At 35.6% G+C, this 24856-nt stretch overlaps 5 protein-coding genes across 5 annotated transcripts; 2 read left to right on the plus strand and 3 right to left on the minus strand.

Moving 5' to 3' along the window:
* Nucleotides 1-6793: 6793 nt before the first annotated feature.
* Nucleotides 6794-10967, plus strand: PHYBLDRAFT_72034 (hypothetical protein; the record flags this gene model as incomplete). The annotated part of the gene is made up of 23 exons (XM_018442583.1): nucleotides 6794-6805; nucleotides 7079-7238; nucleotides 7290-7356; nucleotides 7424-7483; nucleotides 7535-7695; nucleotides 7754-7794; nucleotides 7853-7907; nucleotides 7966-8013; nucleotides 8074-8114; nucleotides 8175-8229; nucleotides 8288-8335; nucleotides 8394-8441; nucleotides 8502-8648; nucleotides 8690-8761; nucleotides 8916-8970; nucleotides 9247-9285; nucleotides 9355-9603; nucleotides 9759-9775; nucleotides 9972-10026; nucleotides 10199-10237; nucleotides 10289-10343; nucleotides 10522-10564; nucleotides 10903-10967. The coding sequence occupies 23 exons, from the start codon at nucleotides 6794-6796 to the stop codon at nucleotides 10965-10967; spliced, it is 1632 nt and encodes a 543-aa protein (XP_018293242.1).
* Nucleotides 10968-13420: 2453 nt separating this feature from the next.
* On the minus strand, nucleotides 13421-14477 carry NDUFS7 (NADH dehydrogenase Fe-S protein subunit 7 NDUFS7; the record flags this gene model as incomplete). Its single annotated transcript, XM_018433374.1, has 5 exons — nucleotides 13421-13453; nucleotides 13551-13739; nucleotides 13931-14077; nucleotides 14204-14295; nucleotides 14408-14477. The coding sequence occupies 5 exons, from the start codon at nucleotides 14475-14477 to the stop codon at nucleotides 13421-13423; spliced, it is 531 nt and encodes a 176-aa protein (XP_018293243.1).
* Nucleotides 14478-15044: 567 nt separating this feature from the next.
* On the minus strand, nucleotides 15045-15860 carry PHYBLDRAFT_158351 (hypothetical protein). The gene is made up of 2 exons (XM_018433769.1): nucleotides 15401-15860; nucleotides 15045-15305 (listed from the first exon to the last, which is right to left on the minus strand). Exons 1-2 carry the CDS (start codon nucleotides 15849-15851, stop codon nucleotides 15073-15075), a joined length of 684 nt encoding a protein of 227 aa, XP_018293244.1. The 5' UTR covers nucleotides 15852-15860; the 3' UTR covers nucleotides 15045-15072.
* A 2354-nt stretch (nucleotides 15861-18214) lies between these two features.
* PHYBLDRAFT_186318 (hypothetical protein) lies at nucleotides 18215-23402 on the plus strand. Its single transcript, XM_018439220.1, has 15 exons — nucleotides 18215-18363; nucleotides 18539-18725; nucleotides 18896-19047; nucleotides 19124-19514; nucleotides 19782-19971; nucleotides 20109-20271; nucleotides 20396-20761; nucleotides 20828-21193; nucleotides 21297-21458; nucleotides 21799-21927; nucleotides 22041-22162; nucleotides 22263-22353; nucleotides 22477-22598; nucleotides 22711-22828; nucleotides 22922-23402. The coding sequence occupies exons 1-15, from the start codon at nucleotides 18232-18234 to the stop codon at nucleotides 23339-23341; spliced, it is 3111 nt and encodes a 1036-aa protein (XP_018293245.1). The 5' UTR covers nucleotides 18215-18231; the 3' UTR covers nucleotides 23342-23402.
* A 177-nt stretch (nucleotides 23403-23579) lies between these two features.
* Nucleotides 23580-24143, minus strand: PHYBLDRAFT_158352 (helix-loop-helix DNA-binding domain-containing transcription factor). Its single transcript, XM_018433770.1, has one exon. The coding sequence runs from the start codon at nucleotides 24010-24012 to the stop codon at nucleotides 23605-23607; it is 408 nt and encodes a 135-aa protein (XP_018293246.1). The 5' UTR covers nucleotides 24013-24143; the 3' UTR covers nucleotides 23580-23604.
* Between the last annotated feature and the right edge of the window lie 713 nt (nucleotides 24144-24856).

Here is a 24856-nt window from a genome sequence, read left to right on the forward strand (position 1 = left end):
ACTTTGTGATGGGTGATTTCTGTTTGGTCTAGAACCAGTTATTTAAAGATATAGTAAAAGTCGGAAGCTTTGGAGAATATGTATGATAGGCTAGGGTCATTGTCACTGCAGACAGTCTTGGAAGCATAAGCATACAAGTGTTATGTGCGTGCAAGAGTTTGAAGGTAGTTCTGAGAACAGTGGTATATAGCACTTCAAATATAAAAGAATATAGTGTATGGCTTTTGAGTTTTGAAGTTTTATTATATGGCTATTATTTCAATTTTTATTTTTCAGTGATAGTAGAATAAAAGGATATTATGGTTGTTGATGTCAATTTTGATAGTGTTGTGAAGCTGGTGTTGCTAGGCGTAATAGATTTTTTTTATTTATTGGTGTCGGTTTTAAAGCGTTGAGCAGTTTATAGGGACACGAAGGTATGACCGAGGGCTTATTTTTTGCTCGACTTGTATATACCATGGACAGCCGTCTAAAAAATAAAATAAAGAATATTTTGGTTTTTTTTAAAAAGAGTGCGCTTCCTTTTTGTATTGCGTCGCTTTTGGTCCACTTTGAGTTGCAATACAATATGAATGTCGATCCCCAACAGGAATGAAGATCCTCAACTGGGATGGCGGAATGTTGGGAATGTCGAAAGAAAATTCAAGCCATCGTTAAAAAAATATATTTTTTTTTTGTTTTGGTTGCGGTACAGCAAAGGTTATTTTAATACACACTTCTCTCCGAATAGTTTTGAGTGAATACTAAATGGTATTTCAACCTCCATATGGATAACAGTGTCCCTGTCGATGGGCACTGCTATGGTTCTTTTACAATCGGGTACACAAAGGCTGTCTGCACCACCGATTGGTAATACCAGTTTACAAAAAAGCGCACACTGTCCGAATTACCAATTAGCACCCTTAGTTTGTAAAAAGACATAAAACGAAATAGATAATATCGTATATTTTGTATTGGTGCAGCCAATTGACTGGTAGAGAGATCTCTGAGTGTGTGCATGTGCGTGTGCATGTGCGTGTGCGTGTGTGTGTACGTGTGTTGAAGGGAAGAAAGAAAATAGGTTGAACAGTATATCTAAAATAAAGTAAGAGCTATATATAAATATATAGATCGATAGTGATTTCTGGTGTATGTCTGTATCAGTGTATGTTGAAGAGAAGAAGAAGAAGATATATATATATATACCTAATAGTATATTCAAGATACAATAGCAATTTATATATATAGTTATAGGGTAAAATTTTGACAATAAATACCGACTGTTTCAAAATAACTCGATAATAATATTCTGTATATTATTATTCTTTGATTAAATTCTACCGAGTGTAATTGTAAAAAAAGGGTCCGCACCTAGATAGTACTGCATATATTAAACATACTAGAAAACATAACTTCAACTGTATGAATATATATATATATATATATATAGTGCCTATCATACATTTAAAGTATTAACAAAAAAAAGAACCATGTAATTGTGAATAATTACTATATATATATATATATCGTAGAACAAATCAGTTATAAGGATATATTAAAATGTATATTGTATCATTATCTATAGCTTAAAACCAATATAATTTTAATTAGAATCTTGAGGAGACAAAATATATGGGTTATTTGAAATTATTTGAGAGATATATGATAAAAGCTTTATATTGATAAGAAAGTAAAGTTATTATTACTATTGTATATGTTTTTACGATATTATTTTCTTTTGGATTCTGGTGGTCCGAGATTGTCGGAAATATCCATTCAGTCCAGATCGAATGTAATAGGCGGCCGATCCGGACAGAATCATACTGCTGATATTATATATTCTTTTTTTTATTGGTTAACTGAAATTGTAATTCTCATTCATCCTGCATATGCACCTTTCTTGATTTAGCTGCAAAACAACTTTACAAATCTTGAGGCTGCATTCTTTATTGGTTAGCAAAAAATACAGTTCTTAATTATGATATACATTTATTATTTATTGGTTGACTAAAAATATATGTCTTATGAATATGAATATTTACTCTCTATTGGTTAACTGAGAATATAGTTTTGCTTAATCTTGCATATCTACTAGTCTTTTGACTAATAAAATATTTCTTACTCATAGTGAAGCCACATGCTTTACTGGTTTGCAAAGATATATAGTTCTTAATAATGATGCATATGTATTATTTATTGGTTGACTAAAAATACATATTTTAGTAATCGTACAAGTTTACTTTAGTTTGCAGTCAAGAGTTTAATGTAGTTAATAATCGTATATACTCATTACTTATTGGTTATACTATATGTACTTTACTCATTGCGCATACTCATTACTTATTGGTTAAACTATATGTACTTTACTCATTGCGCATACTCATTACTTATTGGTTAAACTATATATGTTTTGCTCATTGTGCATACTCACCCTTTATTGGTTGACTAATAAATAATATATATCTTGAGTATTAAATTCTACCGTGTATATAATTTATTACTTTCTTATATTATTTTATAACCCATTAATTCTATTTAATATAAGTTTTAATATAATATATATTACAAAGCTTATACAAGAAAGATATACCTATCAGAAAACAGTCAAAACAAATATGAGCACAGGCACAAACAGAAAAATAAAGCAAAAAGAAAGAGAATTATAGATATATTCTTTCTAAAAATTATTGGTGCAAAATTAAAATTCAATTTATTATTAAGAGTATATGAAATAAAATAATATAATCTAATACAATATATGAGAACAAGACTGCGATTTTATTTTATTTTACTTTTATTTAAAAGTATAAAGCTTTAATAGTCGTATATTCTTTTCATATAGTGAAGAGTATGTAGTGGGTTAAAGAAAGATATTATTTGTAGGCAGTATTTGTAGGTGGCCCGTGTATGTGGTCCGTGTGACAGAGCTTTGACATTCATGGTGTGCGCTGATAAAAAAATAGATTTCTATAGTGGGCCATTGTGCTCAGTGGTGTCCGCCTGATTTAGAATTAGTCACACAAAAATATACTAAAAGTCAAAAGCTTTGAAAGTTATATGCGATGGAATGGAATGAGAAGGTTTCAGAAGTGCGATGATATGAATAGTGTATATGTGCGAAAGTTGAAAGCCAATTCTGAGAATGGCAGTGCATAACACTCTAAGTGTAAAAGAAAATAATGTATTGCTTTTGAGTGTTGAAGTTTTGTTATATAACTTCTATTTCAATATTTATTTTACTGTTGTAATAGAGTAAAGAAATAGTATGGTTTTTGGTGTCAATTTTGATAGTGCGGCTAAGCTAGTGCTGGTACAGGTTTCAAAAAAAATGGTACTGTGATTATCGGTTTCAATTTTGATAGTGCGGCGAAGCTAGTACTGGTACAGGTTTCAAAAAAAATGGTACTGTGATTATTGGTTTCAATTTTGATAGTGCGGCGAAGCTAGTACTGGTACAGGTTTCAAAAAAGAAAATGGTACTGTGGGGATTACCGTCGACTTTGAAGGCGGTGTGAAGCGGTTGCTAGTGCAAGTTTGAAAAAAGAAAACGTTACTGTGGGGATGACCGTCGACTTTGAAGGCGGTGTGAAGCGGTTGCTAGTGCAAGTTTGAAAAAAGAAAACGTTACTGTGGAGATGACCGTTGATTTTTAAAGCGTTGAGAAGTTTATAGGGTCACAAAGGTTTGACCAAGGGCTTATTTTTGTTAGAGCCGCGTATACAGTGACCAGTCGTCAAAAAGATAAAATAAATAGTCTTTCGATTTTTTTTCAAAAGAGTGTGCTCTCTTTTCATATTGCGACAGTTTCTGTCAACTTTAAGTTGCAATATTGTATGAATGACGATTCCCAACAGGAATGAAGATCGTTGACAAGGATGGAGGAATGTAGGGAATGTGGAAACAAGATTCAAGCCATCGGTAAAAAAGAATTTTTTGTTTTGATTGCGGCGCAGTGAATGTCACACTAATATACTATCCTCTCTCAACGGCTGTAAGAGATCACTAGACCGTATTTAAGCCTCCTTACGGATAACAGTATCCCTGTCAATGGGTTCTGCTATGGTTCTTTTACTATCGGCTACACATGGGCTGTTTGCACCACAAATTGATAATATCAGTCTACAAAAAGACTTTTGTTTGTAGGAAGTCGTAGGCTCTAATTTACCAATGAGCCTCTGCACAGTCTACAAGAAGACATAAAAAGCAAACCACCTTATACTCTATATTTTATAATGGTACAGCCAAGATATCGGTGGACAAGCTGGTTTGTGCGTCTATATGTGAAGAAAGACTGGGATGTATACACTGCACATATACACCTTAGAGACAGGTATTTAACCCCCAAAAAAAAAAGAAAAAATGCCCTTATTAATCTAAATTTTCCCATTTTTTTTTCTTTTTTACTTCTTTACACCAATTTACTATCATAATTTTAATTAATAAATCTGAAACAAAGACTTCAAATGTGCTATTTAATGGAACATATAAAAAGTATCCTATGTATTTTTCTTTTCTCTTAAAGGGCAATATAAAATATCATCATATATTACACAGCCGTCCATTTCAAGAGTGTCTGGTTTATGTATTCAACTAAAAAAAATTGTACTTTTAGAAACAACTCGTATTTTTGCTATTGGGCATTTAAAGAGCTTATTGAAGTGGTGCAAGTTTCCCGAATTTCAGGGTTCTATGCTTTTTGAGAGTGAAAAAATCGGATATTTTTATCAAAATTCGAGTAATTGTAATATAATAAACCTCGAAGAGGTGGATCACAATGTGTCTCACCAGGTTACTTAAAGCCAAAAAAAAAACATTGCTTATTTGATTCGATTTTTAATTTTCTATAATTGAAAAGCTATGATTCCCATTGGTGTGCATTTGCATATGCTTGTAGAAATCTTAAAAAATATCATTTCCAGTACACTCATATTTAATCGACCATAGAAAAGGTTCATTTATACAAAGGCTCCGTGCTTCAAACTAAAATAGTCTCAAGCGAACCAAAGCTAGACTATGAACCTCAAAGTAATAAGTGGAATCATACTATACAGTACTGTAGCGCATTATATTGTATTACAAAACAAAAGTTATAAATCAAAGCCTTTAATCCAACAGAGTATTATTTCTAGGTTATTCGTGCATCCAGTTGAGTTTGGTATACAAGCGCAAAATATCAAAAGCACTAGATCCTATAAATCGATAATTAGTAATCGATAGCGTCTTGCTCCCAACCAAACAGAACCTATACGTTCAGTAGCAGTAGATTGTCTCTTTGCTTTCATATTGTGCCGTCAGTCAGTCCGAGCAATAACAGAAAAAAATAGTAAATAAGCAGAGCCTTTAAAAGGTGATTTATATATATGTAATAGCCATTTTACTAGCTTGATCTATCTGTGACCAGGCTAGCACAATTGCAAGCACCACTACTTTTTCATGGTGTATAATGTAACTTATATAAATAATTATAATTATCGATAGAATGGTGTATATTTGAACACATATAAATGTAAAGTGTTTCAGGCAGTTGGGTTATTCTGTATTAATTTCTCGGTTGGATTATGATTGGTTTATAAAGTAGTACAAACCAAGGTCGATTGACAAACACTAGCCTAGACCCTGTTCTTCTTTTTACTTTTATTTTACTCTAAGAACGATGCTTTAACTTGAGGTACCAACGACTTTCAATAGTCAGGCTGTCAATCCCTTCATACTGAAGCACTGAAAGTACTTTTATTTCAAGAAAGTATTCCTACACTTTGTGTTTATTAACTCAAGACACTGGTGAAAAAGCTAGAAGAAAAATGGAAGTCTTTCACACGAAAGAAAAGAAAAGATATAAGCAGCAATTTTTTTCGGGGGTGCTTCTTAAACTAATAAAGTCACAGCATGTGAAACAAACAAACAAGAAAACAAACAAATAAATATACACAAGACTTTAATTAAAGCTTTATAATCAACACAACTTTACACTTCTTTATTGTAGTTTAACGTCTAGCCGATTAATACTTTGTATATCAGTAGTACAGCTAAAATGAACACAGAGGCATATATAGTGTCTCGACAAGTGGCTGTTCAAAAGCATAAGCCTTGTTAACAGAATAACAACAGAAAGTAGAATAAAAAAGGGGATGGGGGTCCATAGCAACTGAATAATTTGACATGCATATAGTCCACCAATCGGAAGACATCATTTAAATGTTTTCATGCTAAAGTAAAGTCTGGACCACTATTGCTACTATGCTCCTCTAAGCCCCATGACACATGTGATGCTGCACGGACAGCACGGACCTTATGTGACATAAAAAGAACTAAAACAAAAAAAGAGGCAAAAGAAAAAAACAAAAAGTAAAACAAGTGCCTGCACAGCACGTCCTTCAGAATATAAGTGATACTTCTTTAAAACCCAAAACCCATATTTTAAGCATAGATATTAAATAAAGAAGTAAAATAGTAATAATATATACATGCTGTCAAGGCTAAAAGATAAAAGAAAACCGAAAAAGGAATAAGAAAAAAACCGAATTTTATAATATATTATCAAACTATCATAATAAAAATAATAAAAAAGAACAGCAACTCATGATTGAGACGTCATGAGTTTTATAAAAAAAACACCTATCCAAACAGAACGCGTCAAAACAACTCTCTTCCACATACCATTAATACTTTATACACTTCTTTACTGCTCTCTCACAAACTGCTTTAATCAACATAGACGTTAAAGACGAATCATGACCAATACAAATCCATTTTGCTAGTCAAATCTCAGGTTTTTATCATATGTAAAACAGTCAGTAGCAAGATATAAGACAACATGTCAAAACCAGTACACAGCAAAAATTAAATACTGAGGTCCAACACTGGTTTGACCATCAATCCATCCAAAGCCTATTCACGCTCAGAAACAAGAGATAAACTGACAGGACTTACTATAATTCAAGGAGTATATGATATTCATCAAAGACACACATTGTGAAGATTATATTTGTCTAGTCTTTTGACAAACAAGGTCAACAATAAAAAATAAGATCTCCATCCAGGCCTACAGGTATATAAAGGCTCGTTGATTAATCATTCACTGTCTTTGATATTTCTGTAGGGACTTTTCAGGCAAAGTCAAGCAATCAAGAACAGGTTTCCATCCAGGGCCACAGGTACACCAAGACTCGAGGAGCATATGCTCATTGTCTTTTGTATGCTTCTAGTGCCTTCCGTCCAGGTCAAGCATCAGGGATCCGATCAGAGTCCACGGTTATCAGGTATATCAAAACTCTATGAGCAGTTACTCACTTGCTTTTGTATATTTGTAGTATCCATTCCATCCAGGTCAAGCGTCAAGGTCCAGGTCAGGGTCCAGGTCAAGGTCCACCGTTTCAGGTATATCAAAACTCGATGAGCAGTTACTCGCTTGTTTTTGTATATTTCTAGTATCCATTCCATCCAGGTCAAGCTTCAAGGTCCAGGTCAAGGTCCACGGTTTTCAGATCAAGGTCCACGGTTTCAGGTATATCAAAACTCGATGAGCAGTTACTCACTTGTTTTTGTATATTTGTAGTATCGAATCCATCCAGGAAAAGCATCAATGTTCCGATCTCCCAGCTATGGTCATAGTTATAACAAAACCATATGCGCATTTACTCACTAGCTTTTATCTATTACTAGTTTCAGCCATCCAGGTCAAGTGTCAAGGACCCGATTTCCCGGCAATGGGTATAGGTATAACAAATCGTTGTGGGAATATACTCACTAGTTATAATATATTTATAGTGTTCAGCCATCGATATCAGACGTCAAGGTTGCGATCTTCCAGCCAAGGTTATAGGTATAACAAAACATTATGGAAATATACTCACTGGTCTTAATATTTTTCTAGTGTTCAGTTATCCACGTCAAGCATCAAGATTCTGATCGCCCGTACATGGTGATAGGTATAACAAAATGGTATGGGCATATATTCACTAGATTTAATATATTTCTAGTTTTCAGCCATCCAGGTCAAGCATCATGGTTCCGATCGCCCGTCAATGGTTATAGGTATAAAAAAACATTATGGGCCTATACTCACTAGTTTTTATATTTATTTCTAGTGTTCAGTCATTCATGTCAAGCATCAAGGTTCCGATCACCCGTCCATGGTAATAGGTATAATAAAACGTTATTGCCATTTACTTACTAGTTTTTATATTCATTTCTAGCCTCCAGCAATTCAGGTCAAGCATGAAGGACCCGATCTCCCCTCCATGGTTATAGGTATAACAAAACGTTATGCGCATATACTCACTCGCTTTAATATACTTCTAGTGTTCAGTCGTCCAAGTCAAGGTTCAAGGTTTCGACTGCCCGTCCATGGTTATAGGTATATAAAAACATTATGGGCATATACTTACTAGCTTTGATATATTTCTAGTGTTCAGTCATTCATGTCAAGCATCAAGGTTCCGATCACCCGTCCATGGTTATAGGTATAACAAATCGTTATTGTCATTTACTCACTAGTTTTGATATTTATTTCTAGCCTCCAGCCATTCAGATCAAGCGTCAAGGACCTGATCACCCCTCCATGGTCATAAGTATAAAACAACATTATGGGCATATACTCACTAGCTGCAATATACTTCTTGTGTTCAGTCATCCAGGTCAAGCATCAAGGTTCTGGTCTCCCCGCCATGGTTATAGGTATAAAAAAACATTATGGGCATATACTCACTAGATTTAATATATCTCCAGTCTCCAGCTATCCAGGTCAAGCATCAAGATTCCCATCACCCCGCCATGGGTATAGGTATAAAAAGCATTATGGGCATATACTCATTATTTTAATCTAGTTCTAGTCTCCGGCCATCCAGGTCGAGCTTCAAGGTGCTGATCTCCCGTTATATGGTTATAGATATAACAAAAATCGATGAGCAATCACACTCGGCTTTATTTATTTCTAGTGTTGAATCCACCAAGATCATGCTTCACGGATCCGGATTCAGTCCGTGGCTATAGGTATACAAAAACTCGATGAGCAATTACTCATTGGATTTTATATATTTCTAGTGTCCACTCATCCACGGAAATTATCGGGATCCGATTTTCATGAATTGTTATAGCTAACCAAGTTTCCTTTAAACCTTTACTTAAAACAAACTGTACTCTTTATTTATACTTTCTTTTGATGGCAAAGAACGATGATCAAATATACATCCATTATGGAAGGTATACAAGTCGTTCTTGGCCATTACTAGCCTAGAAGTATATATGACTATTGTTTTTACTCTCCAGGCCAAACAGCAAGGATCAAAACTCAAATTTGGGCTACAGGTAAATAAGTCTTCTTGAGCTTTTACTTACTGTCATTTATATATTTCTAGTGTTTTTTTTTCCTTAAAGTTCAAATATCAAAGATCTGATTTCAAATCAAGGTTACGGGTACACACTTTTCTCTCTGTCTTTACATGCTTTCTTTCGTATTGGCCTAGTGTGTTTACGATCCGGCTACACAATGAAAAAATTGTTTTCCTTCCAGTGCGACAGGTATATACATCTAGTTCGGCCTTTAGTTACTGTTGGCTTTATTTCTCTACTGGCTTCACAGTCCAAGCCAGCCATCATGGATCCTATATCCGTCCAGTGTTACAGGTATACACTTCTCTTTGGGATTTTACTTACTGTCGGTTTTAATTTTCTACTGTCCTTAAAGTCAAGGCCAACGACCAATCATCTGGTATCCGCCGAGAATTACAGATATAAAAATGTTATTGGGCCGTTACTTATAATTGTTTTTGTTTCTCTAGTGTCCTTGCAGTCAAGGGTAACGAGCAAGAACCCGGTCTCCATATTGGGATATAGTGTTACACATCTCTTTGATTTTTGACTTGCTGCAAACTGTATTTTTTCTCGTGACTTTACAGTCAAATTCAACACTCAAGGATCCGGTTTCCATCAAGTTTTACAGGTATACAAATCTGACAAGTGCTTTTATTTAATGTGTCTTTTTTTTTGTCAAGTGCCTTTACTGTCTATGCCAATGATTCCGAATCCGAGCCCTATCCAGAGTGACAGGTATACAAATATGTTTGCGTTTTTACTAACTTTTAGTTTTATATGTCTAGTGCCTATACGGTTTAGGCCGAAGAACTAGGACTTGATATTCATCCAGACTTGCAGATATATATTTTTCGTTGGGCCGTTGATTATTGGCTTTTTTTATCCGTCTATTGTTTTTACTGTCAAGGGCAACCATCAAGGATTCGATCTCCATCCAGTATGACAGGTATACACTTTTCTTTGGGTTTCTACTTATCGCTTGTTTTTTTTTGTCTAGTGTTTTCACCGTCCAGGTCGAAGAACAAGGATTTCTTCTTCATCCACGGTTACAGGTATACAATTCTCTTTTAGCCTTTGCATAACGCTTGTTTGATTTTTCTAATTTCATTAATGTCTATGCTAAATAATAAGCATCTACTCTCCATCTAAGGCCATAGGTTTAAAAAATATTTTTAAGTATTATTTTACTATTTATTAATTAATTAATTATTATTTTTTAATTTTACACAGCCAAGGCCAATCGATCCAGGTTTACTGTCCTCTAGGGTAACAAGTATATGTACATACCTGATCGTTTACTTACTGCTTGTTGTTTCGAGTAATTTTTATTTAGTCAAACTGAATTACCAAAGTTTTACTATCTACCTAGTGCCCGAGGTATACAGGTCTCATTTAGTACTCACGTATAACTTATTATCTGATGATTTCGCTTTTAGTAAAAGCTAAAGGACATTACTTATGTGTTTTAAGAAAAGTACTAGCATTTAGCACCTATGCTACGCTTTAGTTAAATGCATTGCCCTGACATCCCTGACCCTACCCTATCATCTTGGGTGTTGCCTATGTAATTTGTAAAAGGTTATAAAGTAATATATATTTGATGTGTTATAGCATTAGGCAGCTTTGATCACATGACTTACGGTCGGAGAGTGTTTATTGATACATTTTTAAAATAGAATATAAAATATAATATACAATTTGGCCTGGTATTTCTATTTCTATATTCTTGCTAACACAAAGAAAAGACACTGCTTTAACATTTAATCTCCTTATATTTATTTAATTTTGGCTTAGATTAGTTGTTATTCCTACCTCAAAGAACTCGAAACTTTGTAGCGGTTTTCTTTCTGGGTCCCTTAAATAACCCAAAAGAAAGATAGGAGGCTTGTAACGTAGTTGAGGTACAATATAGGTTACAAATTCAAATGTATGCAATGCATGATATACACATATACAAATATACAAATATTAAAGGTATATATTTTAGGATGAGCAGACAATATAACTGTGCTTAACAATGTTAATACCAATGCCAATAATTTTCCTTTTTATCATTTAGTGTATGAATATTACATACCATCATTGGAAAATATTTTAATTGTTTTAAGTGGGTAAAAGATTAGGAGTTTTAGATAATAAAAAAATAAATAACAGATACATCACATCGCATCACACCGTTAACAAATATGCTTATCTTGGATAAACATAACAAAATGTGATGAACATCTTACAAGATGTATTCAGACTGTGTGTTAGTGTAGGGTGACTTATATTGAAACAAATAAACCAAAGAAAAAAAACTTGTCTTATTATGGAAAATTCGAGAAGTCTATATACTTGTAAAAATAAAAATAAAAAATAAAAATAAAAATAAAAATAAAAATAAAAATAAAATAAAAATACCAATATACAAGCTTCCAAGTTACTTTACAGAAATACAATTTATAACGATATTACCTATATTGCTTCTCAAGGAAGTATAAGAAGAAGAATAGAAAACGGGATTCGTCTTATGATAATAATAATAATAATAATAAACAAATACACACATACATATATATATATATATGTATGTATGTATAAATGTATATAAAAGGGGTTATTGAAAAAGAAAGAAAGAAAGAAAGAACAGTCAAGGTTTATCGTTTGATTAGTAAGGTCGTTTCTTAATTGATGGAAGAGAAGACCACCAGGAGTTACGGCTAGATCTTCGTTTTTTGTCATAAAGGTCGTCTGCTGCTGAAATGGCATTCAAGGCACCCGAAGACTCCCCTGTACCTGGGAAGCCTCCGGAACGATTGGACCACTCGATTGACTGCCGATATGGATCTTCATAAAATTCTTCGCTATAGAGTTGGTTTCTCTGTCGACGAAGCAAGACGCCCTTTTTGTGTCGTTTGCGTAAAAGCACGGCGCCAATGACAATCAAAGCAAGGCCTGCAGCGCCACCAACAGAGCCTCCAATTATAGCCGCAGTGTTGTTATGTGAAGATGATTCCATTGACTGGCTGTCACTAGCCAAAGAAGGAATCACTGTCCTGAAATAAATAAATAAAAAAATAAAAAATTATATTTATATATATATATAAATACAAACATGTATAATCTACACATATTCTTACTTTACGGGTACGATTGTAGTGATCGTGATAGTCTGCCCATTGGAAACTGTTTGGGAAAGAGAGGGTAGGTATGTAATGGTTGTCAGGACAGCCGTAGGAAGTTGCTGTATCTGGGTTGGCGCGGGAGTCGTGGTCGGTGATTCGGGGACAGTGTTCGGGGTCTCTGAAGCGTTAGGAGGGTCCGATGTAGTGGGTGTGAGTGTTGTACCGGGTGGCTGTGTGATCAGATCTGTGGTTCTTTTTGGTGTATTCATGTGCACATGAGTGAGTAAATAAGCCAGTCAAGCCAGCTATTTATTAATAGTCTTACGTTGATTGAATTATAGGTGTAGTAGTTACTGGGGAGTCAGAGGTTGGAGGTGTGGTTGTGGTTGTGGCAGTAGTTTCTTGGATTGATGTAGAAGAAATAAAAGATACGCTACTACTAGTAGTAGTAGGAGTAAGAGTAGGAGTGATATTAATAGTAGAAGATATAGGTAGCTCTGACGAAGTTATTTCTTGTGAAGGTGGTGTAGAGGAAGTATCAATAGCTGAAGAAGTAGGAGTGGTTTGAGCTGGTTCAGCTGAAGGATCTATTGGTGTATGTTCAGCAGCTGGTGTAGTTTGTGCTGGTTCAACTGAGGAGTCAGTTGGTGTTGGTTGGGTATCTGGTTGATTGGATGGTGCAGTAGGTGTAGTAGGTGATGGTGTGTCGATTGGAGCAGTGGTTGCTTGGGCAGCATCTGCTTCGAGAGAGTTAAGATCTGCTTGGAGACCCTTGTCCATAGGATCCATCGTCGAGAAAAAAACAAAAGAAAGAAAGAGGCAATTGAAAAATAAAATAAAAATGTAGACACAATACAAAAAAATAAAAATAAAAAAGGTTCACAGTCCGTGACATCTGACTCGTCAAAAATGTAGTATTTTTTTATGGTGCCAAAAAAGAAAAGAAAAAGTCTAGTATTTTTTTTAGCTCTTCCGCCTGTGTTTCCTAATTTTTATATAAAAAAATGCCAGATAAAAAAAAACTACTTTCTGTACCAGAGCTGGGTGATCTTGGTCTATGTCATCACATAAAAATAAAATAAAATCAATTAGTTAATTAATCCAACTTATCAAACTCGCTTCTTTAATATATATATATCTATATAAACTTACTCTTCTCATCTTCTTCTGCAACTGGAAGATACCATAGAGAAGGGCCTCAGCAGTGGGAGGACATCCAGGAACGTAGATATCGACGGGTACAATGCGGTCACAACCACGGACAACAGAGTAGGAGTAATGGTAGTATCCACCACCGTTGGCACAACTGCCCATTGAAATAACCCAACGAGGCTCAGGCATCTAATATATCCACAAAACACACAGGTACACACAATTCAAACTTCCTATAAATACCAATTTCTTCTTCCTTGATCTCTATCTCTATCTCTAATGGTAACCCATTTCCTTTTCCCTCAAAAAATCTCAAACTGTCGAATTCTCTTTTTATAGTTGTCCCTGTTATCATTGACATTTCTAAAACCTTTCTTTACCTGATCGTAAACTTTTCTCAAAGCAGGTGCCATCTTGTTGGTGAGAGTTCCGGCAACAATCATGACATCGGACTGACGTGGAGAAGCACGGAAAACAATACCAATACGATCCTGATCGTAACGAGGTGTAGAACAATGCATCATTTCCTATACACACGCACACACACAAAATATATATATATATATAAACGCGCATATTAATTTCACTAATTCATTAATGCTTTGCATATATATATTTAAAAAACAGAGAGAGAGAGAAAAAATAAAACTTACAACAGCGCAGCAGGCAAGACCGAAAGTCATGGGCCAGATAGAACCCTCACGGGCCCAGTTAACAACACGATCGACAGTTGACAAAACGTACTCTGTAACCAGCCATTATAAACACAATTGTTGTTGATTTCTTTACTTTGACATGAATCCAAGCATGCATGCATGTATATATATATTTCCGTGCTTTATTTATATATTATTTACCTGCGCTGTTGTTGTGCTTAACGGTAATGTCCTTGATGTCGTCAATGTTTCTGACAACCTCAGTGGACATAAAACGTGTGGGGGCAAGCTGTCTAGCAGCAGTCAAGGCTGATACAGAATGAGTTTTTTTTATGCCTTTTTATTTTCAAATGTGTGTATATACACATTTATTTGAATCGTCTCTCTCTCTCTCTCTCTCTCTCTCTCTCTTTTTAATTTTTTCTTACTCAATGCACGCTTAGCGAGGTGTAATCCGAGTGTGGAGGCCATTGAAATCAAAGTAATGAAGAGTAGGGAGGATGTTTAGTGTAGCGCTGCAGACGTAAAAAAAAAGGACTCGAGTGACTGAGACGTTTCTGCCCACGTTTTTTTTTATCGTCAAAAAGAAAGAGAGAATGAAAACCAGGGCCAAGCTAGGTGAAGCAAACTAGTTTAAAGTAGCCCAGTGCGATTGTTGTTGCCATTCCTCAGGTCGACGTCATCTAATTTACCCAATCGCATCAGGGATCCTATGGTATAAAACTCCGGGTTCCAAAGCTTACAGCTTTTGTCAATTTTCAAAATTAAATTAAATTAAATTAAATTAAACTAGCTATAAAGAAATATTTTTGCTTTTTGTTTTCTTTTTATTATTATTGCTGTATTTGGTTATATATATATAGTTATTATCGAGCCTCTGCTGCTGAAGGATGGTCATATTCCAAGGCCAATATAAAGTCTGATCCCCACGGGATAGTATATCGGTTACCAGTCAATTCTTCCCATGCAACTGGAGGGATACCAATGTCAGCTAAGAACAATTCACCTGTTACAGCACGAGAAGTGCAGCCAATCTTTGGAGCACCGAAGCAAAGTGTCCACTTTGGCTTAATATAATGCATTACATGGAAAGGAAGGCCTATAGAAACACACGGGTATCAGAACACAGCTACGACTACTGCTACTATATATCTTTTTTTTTTATAAAAAAAAAAGAAGAATAACAATACTCACCATCAATGCCATTTACACCACTTGGGAAATCTAAGCTGAGAACGGGTGCCTTGTTTGCATTGGCCCAGTCCATACTGCCTCGAAGAAGTTCTCTTGTTTCATAGTCTCCTCTAAGATCCTTCAAGGTAGACTGACAGCCCATCAGGCCATCAATGATGAGATCCACAGGCGTAGTAAACTGCTGAGGAAGTTGTGTGATATCATCTATGATGTTCACTTCTGCAAAAGAGCAATATAGCTTTTGCTCTTCGACTTCTTTGACCAGAGCTACGTTATTGGAGCATGCCAGGAACACGACTACCTGACAAGCTCTGTTCACCAGGTGTCGTGCTGCTGCCAGACTATAACTGCCGACCGTATTGTTACCTGCCAAAATGACGATCAAAGGAGCCGCGTTGTGGTTGTTTGGTTGAATTCGACGTTGACCACCGATTGCCTTGAGTGCCATCATACTTGCTCCATAACCGGCATTCTCAACCATCATTTTCGTATTTGGTCCCACCTTTGCCTCTAAAATAAAATAAAATAAAGTAAATAAATAAATTATACATATTTACATGGATATATATGCATACACACATATATATATATATATGCACACACACAAATAACTCAATTCCATATTTCCTTTTTTTCAAAGCTGTAATAATAATCGTAATAATCGTAATAATCGTAATAAATTGAAAATTTTAATAAAAATCCTTTTGTCATTTACCACATATTTCCTCGACTTTTTTCATTTCTGTAGGTGTGACGACAGGACAGAGGATACCGCCTGCTACGGTTTTGATTCCCAGTCCATTATTTCGAAACCTTTTATCATCATCTGGTACTATTTTCTGTTGATCAAGCATAGGAGAGTCCGGAGAATCCGGTGAGGGAGAAGACGACGAGGAAGAAGGTGAAGGAGAGGAAGAAGGGTGAGAAACGAGGGTAGGAGAGACATTGAGGGAATGTTTTGCTGTTTGGGGTGAAGGAGTCTGGTCTTTGGGAACAGGAAAGCTTTGGAAGCTTCCTCGGGCGCGTACTTTGGGTGGCACAAGCGAATTGAAAGCAATTGCTGGGGGAGACTGGCTAGATTTTCTTGAAGTGGAGGGATCTGTTGAAGTAGAAGAAAGTCGAAGTGATGCTAGAAGAGTGGTTGTGGCCTGTGTGTCGACAGATTCTGGTGCATCTTTCTATGATTGAGCAAAGATTTTATATTATATATATATATATATATATATATATTCTTCCTTTAAAATGTATAAAAAAAGAAGTATTGCTGCTATTATAAATGAATATATTTATATGTAAATTTACCATTTCAATGTCGTCAATTTCGTTATAGTCCATCATTTCGACTGTCGAAGTTGTTTTGTTCTTGACTGATTGCTTTGGTGAAATTTCGTTATTCTTTTGTTTTTGTTGCTGCTGTGGTTTCGGTGACTTTTGTTCAACATAGTCTTTTGATCCTTCGGTGTCATCATTGTCAGTTAACCGTACTCCATTTCTTCCTCGATATTTAACAAAATCTCGGTAATCAGAGTATATAACAGTCTCTAGTAGCTTTTTCTCGCCTCTTGACATTTGACTTCCAAACAAGGGTAATGACGGTAAACTCGAAGGACTAAGAGCAGTTTTTTTGGGTTCTGGATAAGATTTTTTCTCTCTTAATTATCAATATTATTTGAAAGAATATGATAAATATATTAAAAGACTTTGTTAGATAAATTTTTAAATATATATATCTTTTTATACTTGTTTACACACAGATAATGATCATATTTTCTATTAAAAAAATGGTACTCACTGGACGGGTATTTGAGGAGACACAGATGCCGATGAGATCATCTAATAAAACAAGTATTTGTTTGATGTTCCGGAGAAAAAGAAACCCCATTTGCATATACAATATGTATACTTAATATCTTGACTTACACTGACAATTGCAGGATCAACAAATTCAGCTGGGCTTTCCTTAACTTTTGGTGCTTTTGTGAAAGGACGGGATAGATTGTTGGGACTCGAATCGCTCATTGTTGGTGATTGTTTAACGGGAGACAGATCGATATTGACAAGAGAAGATACAGACGGTGTATCAATTACTGTAATAGATTTTGCATTTGACCGAGCAAGTACGACATTCTTAAGCTGCTCGATATATTCGTTCGAATGGCGTACAAGGACTACAATTTATTACATTTTTTTTTTGTTAAAAGAAAGGTTTAAAAAGTGTTGACTTGACAATATGCGTGGTTCCCAAAACAAGAAAGCAAATGGACTTACCGCGTTCAAGACTTATAGAACCTTTTTCGGCATCCACAGCACTTATGATCCCGACTAAAGTCTGGTTCGATTTGAGTTCGATGCGTACAGCTTGGTTTACGGATGCGGACATTAACAAATTATGACAAAGTAGAAATGACAAGGGAATAAACGGATAGGCGCCGTGTTAGTAATAAGGAGCAGTTACAGATGATGAAGAAGAATAAAGATAAAAGAAAGAAAAAGAATCTAAAGGTCTTTTTTTTTCTTATTCTTTGTATTATTTTGTAAGATTAACAAAGCCGTAAAGTATATATATATATATATATAAAGACGAGTATTAACAATATGCTTTTTGCGAGTTGTATTGTAGTCCTTAAAAGTGGGTGACGCACATAGAGTCACGTAACTGAAACCCACAGAACGGGATATTTGCACCTATGCGGTTCTGGTGTACCTTGAAAATCAGCAGAGTATCCGCACTTTTTATTTTATTTTTTATTTTTTGGGTTAGATATTAAGTCGCTATTATTATTTTTCTGTTCTTGTTCGTAGTCTTGTCCATTTAATTTCTTCAAAGCATAATGTCTCTCTTTGATGATTTCATAGAGTCATCTGAAGCAGCGCACGGTCCATCCAATGCCATTCCTGGTGAATTGTTTGGTACAGGCCAAACAGGTTATGGTGCTGGCTTTGAAGGCGTTGATAGTGTTCGCGTGCGTACCATTTTATTCTTTCTTTTTACTTTATTTTTCAAGACAGGGAATTACGAAACACGAATCGCTCCTTCTTTTTATTTATCTTTACATTCATTTGTAAAGAATTCCCCCTTCTTTCTCATTATCCTATGGTTGTCTTGTTTGAAACGAATGCTCACAAGCTTGCCTACAGCTCGAAACAGGCTATGTATCTACAGGATTTGGACAAGTCGAACTTCCGATATTTGCCCTAGATCATGTTCAATTCCAACTGCCAGCAACACTTGTAGACATGGCAGTTTCAAACGACATTCTTGTTGTTGCTCTTGATACCTTTCGCATTCTCCGCATTGACCTTGAGAAACCTTTAGAAGTTGAAGGTACCAAACGTTTCACCCAATTTTTTTTTATATTTAAAAAAAAAAACTCGACTTTTGCTTACTGTGGTTAATTACTGCTCCTGATAACCTTCTCCGACAATGTCCCGCCTAAACTCCTATGTCATAACTTTTTCTTTTTTTTAAAAATATATATATATATAATTATTTAGAGATTGATATTGCTCGGAAACCTGGAGATGGAAAGATCGTAAAGATATTTTTTGACCCAACTGGAAGACACTTGGTTATTACTACCGAGAATGGTGAAAACTATTATCTGTATGAGAAATGGAGACGTGCCAAACAGCTGGCGAAATTCAAAGTATGGTAGCGAACGAACAAAGGAAGAAAGATATCAAGTCACTGATGTACATATTTATATATATAACAAAAAAAAGGGCGTTACGATTACTTCAATAGCATGGAACAAACAAGCCAGCCTAGCAGATCCTTCAACACAAGAGATCCTTATCGGAACCAAGAATGGTCTGATCTACGAAACTTGCTTGGAACCTTCGGATGAATTCTTTCGACGAGAAGAAAAATATTTTCGACAGGTGTATTCAATCCACGAGTCAACCATGCCAATTACTGGTATTCATTTTGAGCAATTCCCGGTCAATAATCGCAAATATTTCATTATGGCTACTACACCCACTCGAATCTATCAGTTTATTGGCCAGGTAGGCCCTAACAATGGAACCCGAGCTCCAAGTGGGTTTGGTGAACCAGATGACCGGGAACGAACTATGTTTGAGAGTATATTTGCACGATATGATGCCAACCCAGGTAAAAAAATAAAAAATAAAAAAAAAATATAATAAAGGAGAGGGATCTATCGATGCATACACACGCAAAGAGAGGAAAGAGGAGGAAGGGGAGTGTGATCATACAGATGCACATATATGAATGCATAAAGATACTTAATTAGACAATAGATTAGCGTTAACATGGGATTGTATTTATATTTGTATTTATACGTGCGCATGTGTGTGTGTGTGTGCGTGTTGGTGTTGGTGTACAGACATTTATGCATATATGTATATATACATGTAGGATTCCAGGAACTTCCGGGGGATCTGCCTTATAGCGAATTGCATTTCTTTAGTCGTTTTCACGATTTGCAACAACAAGGTGTTGCACAGAACTTTGCTTGGTTGACAGGCCCGGGTATCTATCACGGAAATTTAGTATTTGGATCTCAGAACAGTGGCGACAGTGTGATTGACAATGCAGAGCTACTACAGTGAGTAAAACAAAACAAAACAAAAAATATATAGCATCTTTACAAGTATATCTTGCAAAAAACGAACAAACAACAACAACAACAACAACAACAAAAAAAGAGATATAATGGACGCAGATTGATCAACCTTGAGATAGATATCCTGCTACTCCTTCTGAAGATGAAACGGGTCAACTAGTCACAGAGATCCCTCTCTCTGTGGCACTGACTGAATTTCACTTTGTGTTGCTTTATAAGGATCGTGTACGAGCCATCTGTCAATTGAATGACAAGATTGTCTATGAAGAAACTATACCCCTCGTACGTTAAAAAACAACAACAATAACAACACCACCACCAAAATCTCAAGTATTCTATGGATATAGGAACAAGAAGCAAAGCAAATAAACTTACAATTTTTTTTCTTTATTGAATACGATGATAGAATCGTGGTGATATTGTTCGTGGTTTGACAGTAGACGGCATCAAGAAGACTTTCTGGATCTACACTACGGTTAATATGTATGAGCTAGTCATCAAGAATGAAGAACGCGATGTGTGGAAACTCTACCTCGAAAAGAAACAATACGATACCGCACTTCAGTACTGCAAAGACTCGGCTCAGAAAGACAAGGTGTTTACGGCTCAGGCCAGAGATTACTTTGGACAGCGTCGATTTCAGATGAGTGCAAAGTACTTTGCAGAGAGTACGGTGCCATTTGAAGAAGTTGTCTTGAAATTTGTGGAAAAGGAAGAGAGAGATGCCCTGCGTGTTTATCTGACCAGCAAACTCAATCGACTACGAAAAAATGTATATATAAAACAAGTCTTTATTTTTTGTTTTATTTTATTTTATAACAATACTTTTTTTTTGTAGGATCGTACACAAAAAACTATTGTGGCGACATGGCTGGTAGAATTGTACCTATCCAAGCTCAATGAACTCGAGGACTTGGCATCTTCTGCTCATTGTACCTCTACAAATGACCCTTCTATTACGCCTGCGAATTCACTTGCATACTACAAAGAACAGCAGGAAGACTTCCAGGATGAATTCAAGTCGTTCTTGGAGACATACAGTGTTCATCTTCATCGACCAACAACTTACAAGCTGATTGCTAGCCATGGACGTAGTTCAGAGCTGCTTTATTATGCTTCTTTGATTGGGGACTATGACCGTGTCATCAGTCACTGGGTTATAGAAAAAAACTGGGCCGAAGCATTGGACGTCCTAAGTAAACAAGTATGTTTTTTTTTTTAAAAAAAAAGGAAGGGGAATTTTAGACTGACTTGGAACTCAAAAGCTAATTTTTTGTTTTTTGTTTGTGTGTTGTGTGTTGGTGTAGGCCAATCCAGACACATTCTACAGGTTCTCGCCCGTATTGATGGATAATGCACCTTATGAGACTGTAAATGTATGGATGCGGCAGTCGAATCTCAATCCACGACAGTTGATTCCAGCTCTGTTGCGTTATGACCACAGCAAGATTGCAGACAAGGTGACTCATGTAAGTAAGCCTGCTGTCTTGATGCATCTCGTAGAAAACAAGGCAATAATCTTAATTCTTATCAACTCTCTTGGTTCTTGTTTTTTTCTTTAAAAAAAAAAGAATCAATCAATCCGATACCTTTCGTACGTTGTTACCAGCTTGGGAAATACAGACCCAGCAATACACAATCTACTCTTGACCTTGTATGCTACTCAACCTACACGCGACGAGACCGCTCTACTAACATTTCTCAAGAATGAGGCAAGTACAGATATACATCCATACAAATACAAATTTGCTAAAAACAACAGAACATGATCCTTTTATAATTATGTATATATATATATATATATATTAGGGTCGTGAGATGCATTATAATCTCGACTATGCTCTTCGTCTCTGTAGTCAGAATAACCGTACTCAGAGCTGTGTTCACATCTATAGTCAGATGGGTCTGTATGAGGAAGCCGTCAATTTGGCTCTCAAGGTAAATTGATCTAAAGCTAGGGGGAAGACAGGAAGTTATAAAACTAGCCTTACAGGTCCTTATTTTTTTGTAAAAAAAAATAATAACCAAAATTATAAATATTGCTTCATTAGCATCGGGATCTTGAGTTGGCGAGGATCAATGCAGACAAACCCGAAGACGACGATGTACTGCGTAAAAAACTCTGGCTTAGTATTGCCAAACATGTGGTTCAGGAGAATAAAGACATAAAGACGTAAGATGGGAGATACAAATTATATATATATATATATATATATATATATTTAAAAAAAAAAGGTTTGATAAACTGAGATCTAAACATGTGTATCACTTAGTGCAATGGAGTTCTTGAAGCAAGGAGATCTTCTCAAGATCGAAGACATCCTTCCGTTCTTTCCTGACTTTGTTCTGATTGATGATTTCAAGGTAACCTTGATACTCTTTATATAAACACCGCCGTTTGTGTCTGTATATTAAAGGCATACCTATCAAATTGTGTATTGATTTATGATTCTCTTGAACGTATTAAAAACAAAACAAAAAAAATAGGAAGAGATCTGTTCTGCATTGGAAGAATACAATGATCAGATTGAGGATCTCAAGGCTGAGATGGACGAGGCTACCAAGAGTGCTGATAGTATTCGTCTAGACATCCGTGAGCTCAAGAGCAGGCAAGTTAAATATAATAGTAATAATAGTAGTATTATTATCCCAGAGTCTCTATTTTATATATATATAAGCCACGTGCGTGTATTTATACGTCCTGATTGGACTCATCTGTAGATTTGCTGTCATAAACGCAGTGGAAAGGTGTTATCTTTGCAACTTCCCGCTACTCACCCGCCAATTCTACGCCTTTCCATGTCAACATGCTTTCCACGCAGATTGTCTGATAAACAAGGCAAGTCAAGCCCTTCGTCTTTTAAAATTTTCATTGTTTTTTTTTTTTTATAAAACTGTAATTAATTGATCTTACATATATAATTTTTTGTAGACTACAAAGTACTTGCCTACTCGCCACATTAGACGTTTAGCTGACCTTCAAGAACAATTATCTCGTGAAATTCATGCTCAACATCAAAACCAACAAATCCAACAAAATGGCAACACCAGTAATGGTAACACCAACCAAAACAATCTTACTTCAGCAGCAGGAGCAACAAACAATACTCCTACAACCATGTTGATTAACGCGGCTGGGAATATTCGTGGTGTGATGTTCCCAACCGATGGACCTGTTGATATTCACGATGATCCAAAAAAGGTTGTCGCACGCACCGAACAACTCAAGGAAGAATTAGACGATATTGTGGCAAGCGAGTGTGTTTTGTGTGGAGACATCATGATCAAGTCTATCGATCAACCGTTCTTGGCTGAAGATGAGGCTGAAACAGTGGCTTCATGGAACATTTAATATGATAAAAAGAAAAGATACATATATAAAATATAATATTTTGTGCGAAATTTGCACGACTAAATGTTGCAATATATATATTGGTTGTTGTTGCTATTGGAACTGTTTTGTGTATGTGGGTATGTTTCTATTATATTTAATTTGGTTGGTTTATCGAGGTTGAGATTATATATCATATATATATATATATATATACATAATAGTAAAATGATATGAATGAATATATGAATGAATGGATGAATGAATGAATGATTTTTTTATGTTTATAATAATAATGAAGATGATGATGAGGATGCTGAAGAAGAAGAAGATGATGATGATGATGATGATGTTTCTTGGGTATTGGTGGATAAATCCTGGATCTGTTGATGAAGCTGGCCAATATAATCAATTGCAGCTTGGAGAACAGACAGTTTGTGGATGGGTTGGTACATTGATGCCATAACAGGACCTGCACCATCAGGTCGACACGAGGGAATCATGTTCTTTAGTTGCTTGATCTTGTCATTCATTCTCTCTCGCCGTCGCTTTTCGATTGCACTGTGAGATAACCGGCGCTTTTGTTCTCTTTCGCTAGCCTTCATTCGAATATTTGGACTGGCAGATGGAAATACTTGAGGGGTGTCTCGTGGACGCACGGACCAAGCTGGAACAAGGACTGGGAGAGACATGGGTGGTAGAGGAACACCGGTATACAGTGAGGGTGTCAAGGGCGGCAAGGATCTTGATGAGGAAGAGTTGTCGCTTGACTCACTAGAGAGGCTTGAGCGACTACTCGATAGACTCTGAGGATAGATTTCTCTATTCATTTTGCAAAGTGAAGAAATAGAATGATAAAGAAGTATTGCTTTTATTTTTATTAACTCTATTTAAATGAAAATTTATTTATTTTGAAATGAAAATGGAAATGGAAATAGATAACCGTTCAATAGAATGTCTAATGTCTATGCACAAGGTTGCTTTAGTGGATGAGGTCAGAGAGGCAGTCTGAGAGAAGGGGGAGAGAGGGGGGGAAATTAAGGACAACATGGGATTGATTCTGCGTCTTATTGGAGGATAGACTGGTGCATGGAGGACATGTGATCTAATCTTTGTATCAAAATGAACATAGTTTCACAGCAAGCAGTCCATTTAACCATCGCCACACTGTACTTTCCGGATTTGTTCTCTCAAGCATTATGTTATACTGCAAATACAAAGCAGACCATGAGCACCTATCTAATCCTTGGCTTAATTTATTGTTCTATTGATTCGAAAATTTAACCATCCAATCAAAAGCCTTCCTTTTTGAATCACAGTGGTTGATCTATAGAAAGACTTGTTGATTTATACAAAATGTATATATATGTATATATATATATATATATATATTTTATTTTATATTACTAAACATATCTTAAAAAGTTGCTTATGAAATATTGCCTCAGATTAACTATGGCTGGGTTACTATATCTTTATAGTGTTTAGCCCTTTGACCTGGTAAACAACCTGCTCTGTTATACTATATATGATTCA

The sequence above is a fragment of the Phycomyces blakesleeanus genome (assembly GCF_001638985.1).
Source record: "Phycomyces blakesleeanus NRRL 1555(-) unplaced genomic scaffold PHYBLscaffold_7, whole genome shotgun sequence".
Taxonomy (NCBI): Eukaryota; Fungi; Mucoromycota; class Mucoromycetes; order Mucorales; family Phycomycetaceae; genus Phycomyces; species Phycomyces blakesleeanus.

What these genes read in the sequence shown, in the direction of transcription:
- PHYBLDRAFT_158351 (XM_018433769.1), bottom strand. Translation starts at nt 15,851, where the DNA reads ATGATGGCACTCAAGGCAATCGGTGGTCAACGTCGAATTCAACCAAAC. An exon ending in TGGTGTAAATGGCATTGATG is followed by an intron (nt 15,306 to 15,400) that starts GTGAGTATTGTT and finishes GTGTTTCTATAG; the next exon opens with GCCTTCCTTTCCATGTAATG.
- PHYBLDRAFT_186318 (XM_018439220.1), top strand. Translation starts at nt 18,232, where the DNA reads ATGTCTCTCTTTGATGATTTCATAGAGTCATCTGAAGCAGCGCACGGT. An exon ending in AACAGCTGGCGAAATTCAAA is followed by an intron (nt 19,048 to 19,123) that starts GTATGGTAGCGA and finishes AACAAAAAAAAG; the next exon opens with GGCGTTACGATTACTTCAAT. An exon ending in CAGATTGTCTGATAAACAAG is followed by an intron (nt 22,829 to 22,921) that starts GCAAGTCAAGCC and finishes AATTTTTTGTAG; the next exon opens with ACTACAAAGTACTTGCCTAC.
- PHYBLDRAFT_158352 (XM_018433770.1), bottom strand. Translation starts at nt 24,012, where the DNA reads ATGTCTCTCCCAGTCCTTGTTCCAGCTTGGTCCGTGCGTCCACGAGAC.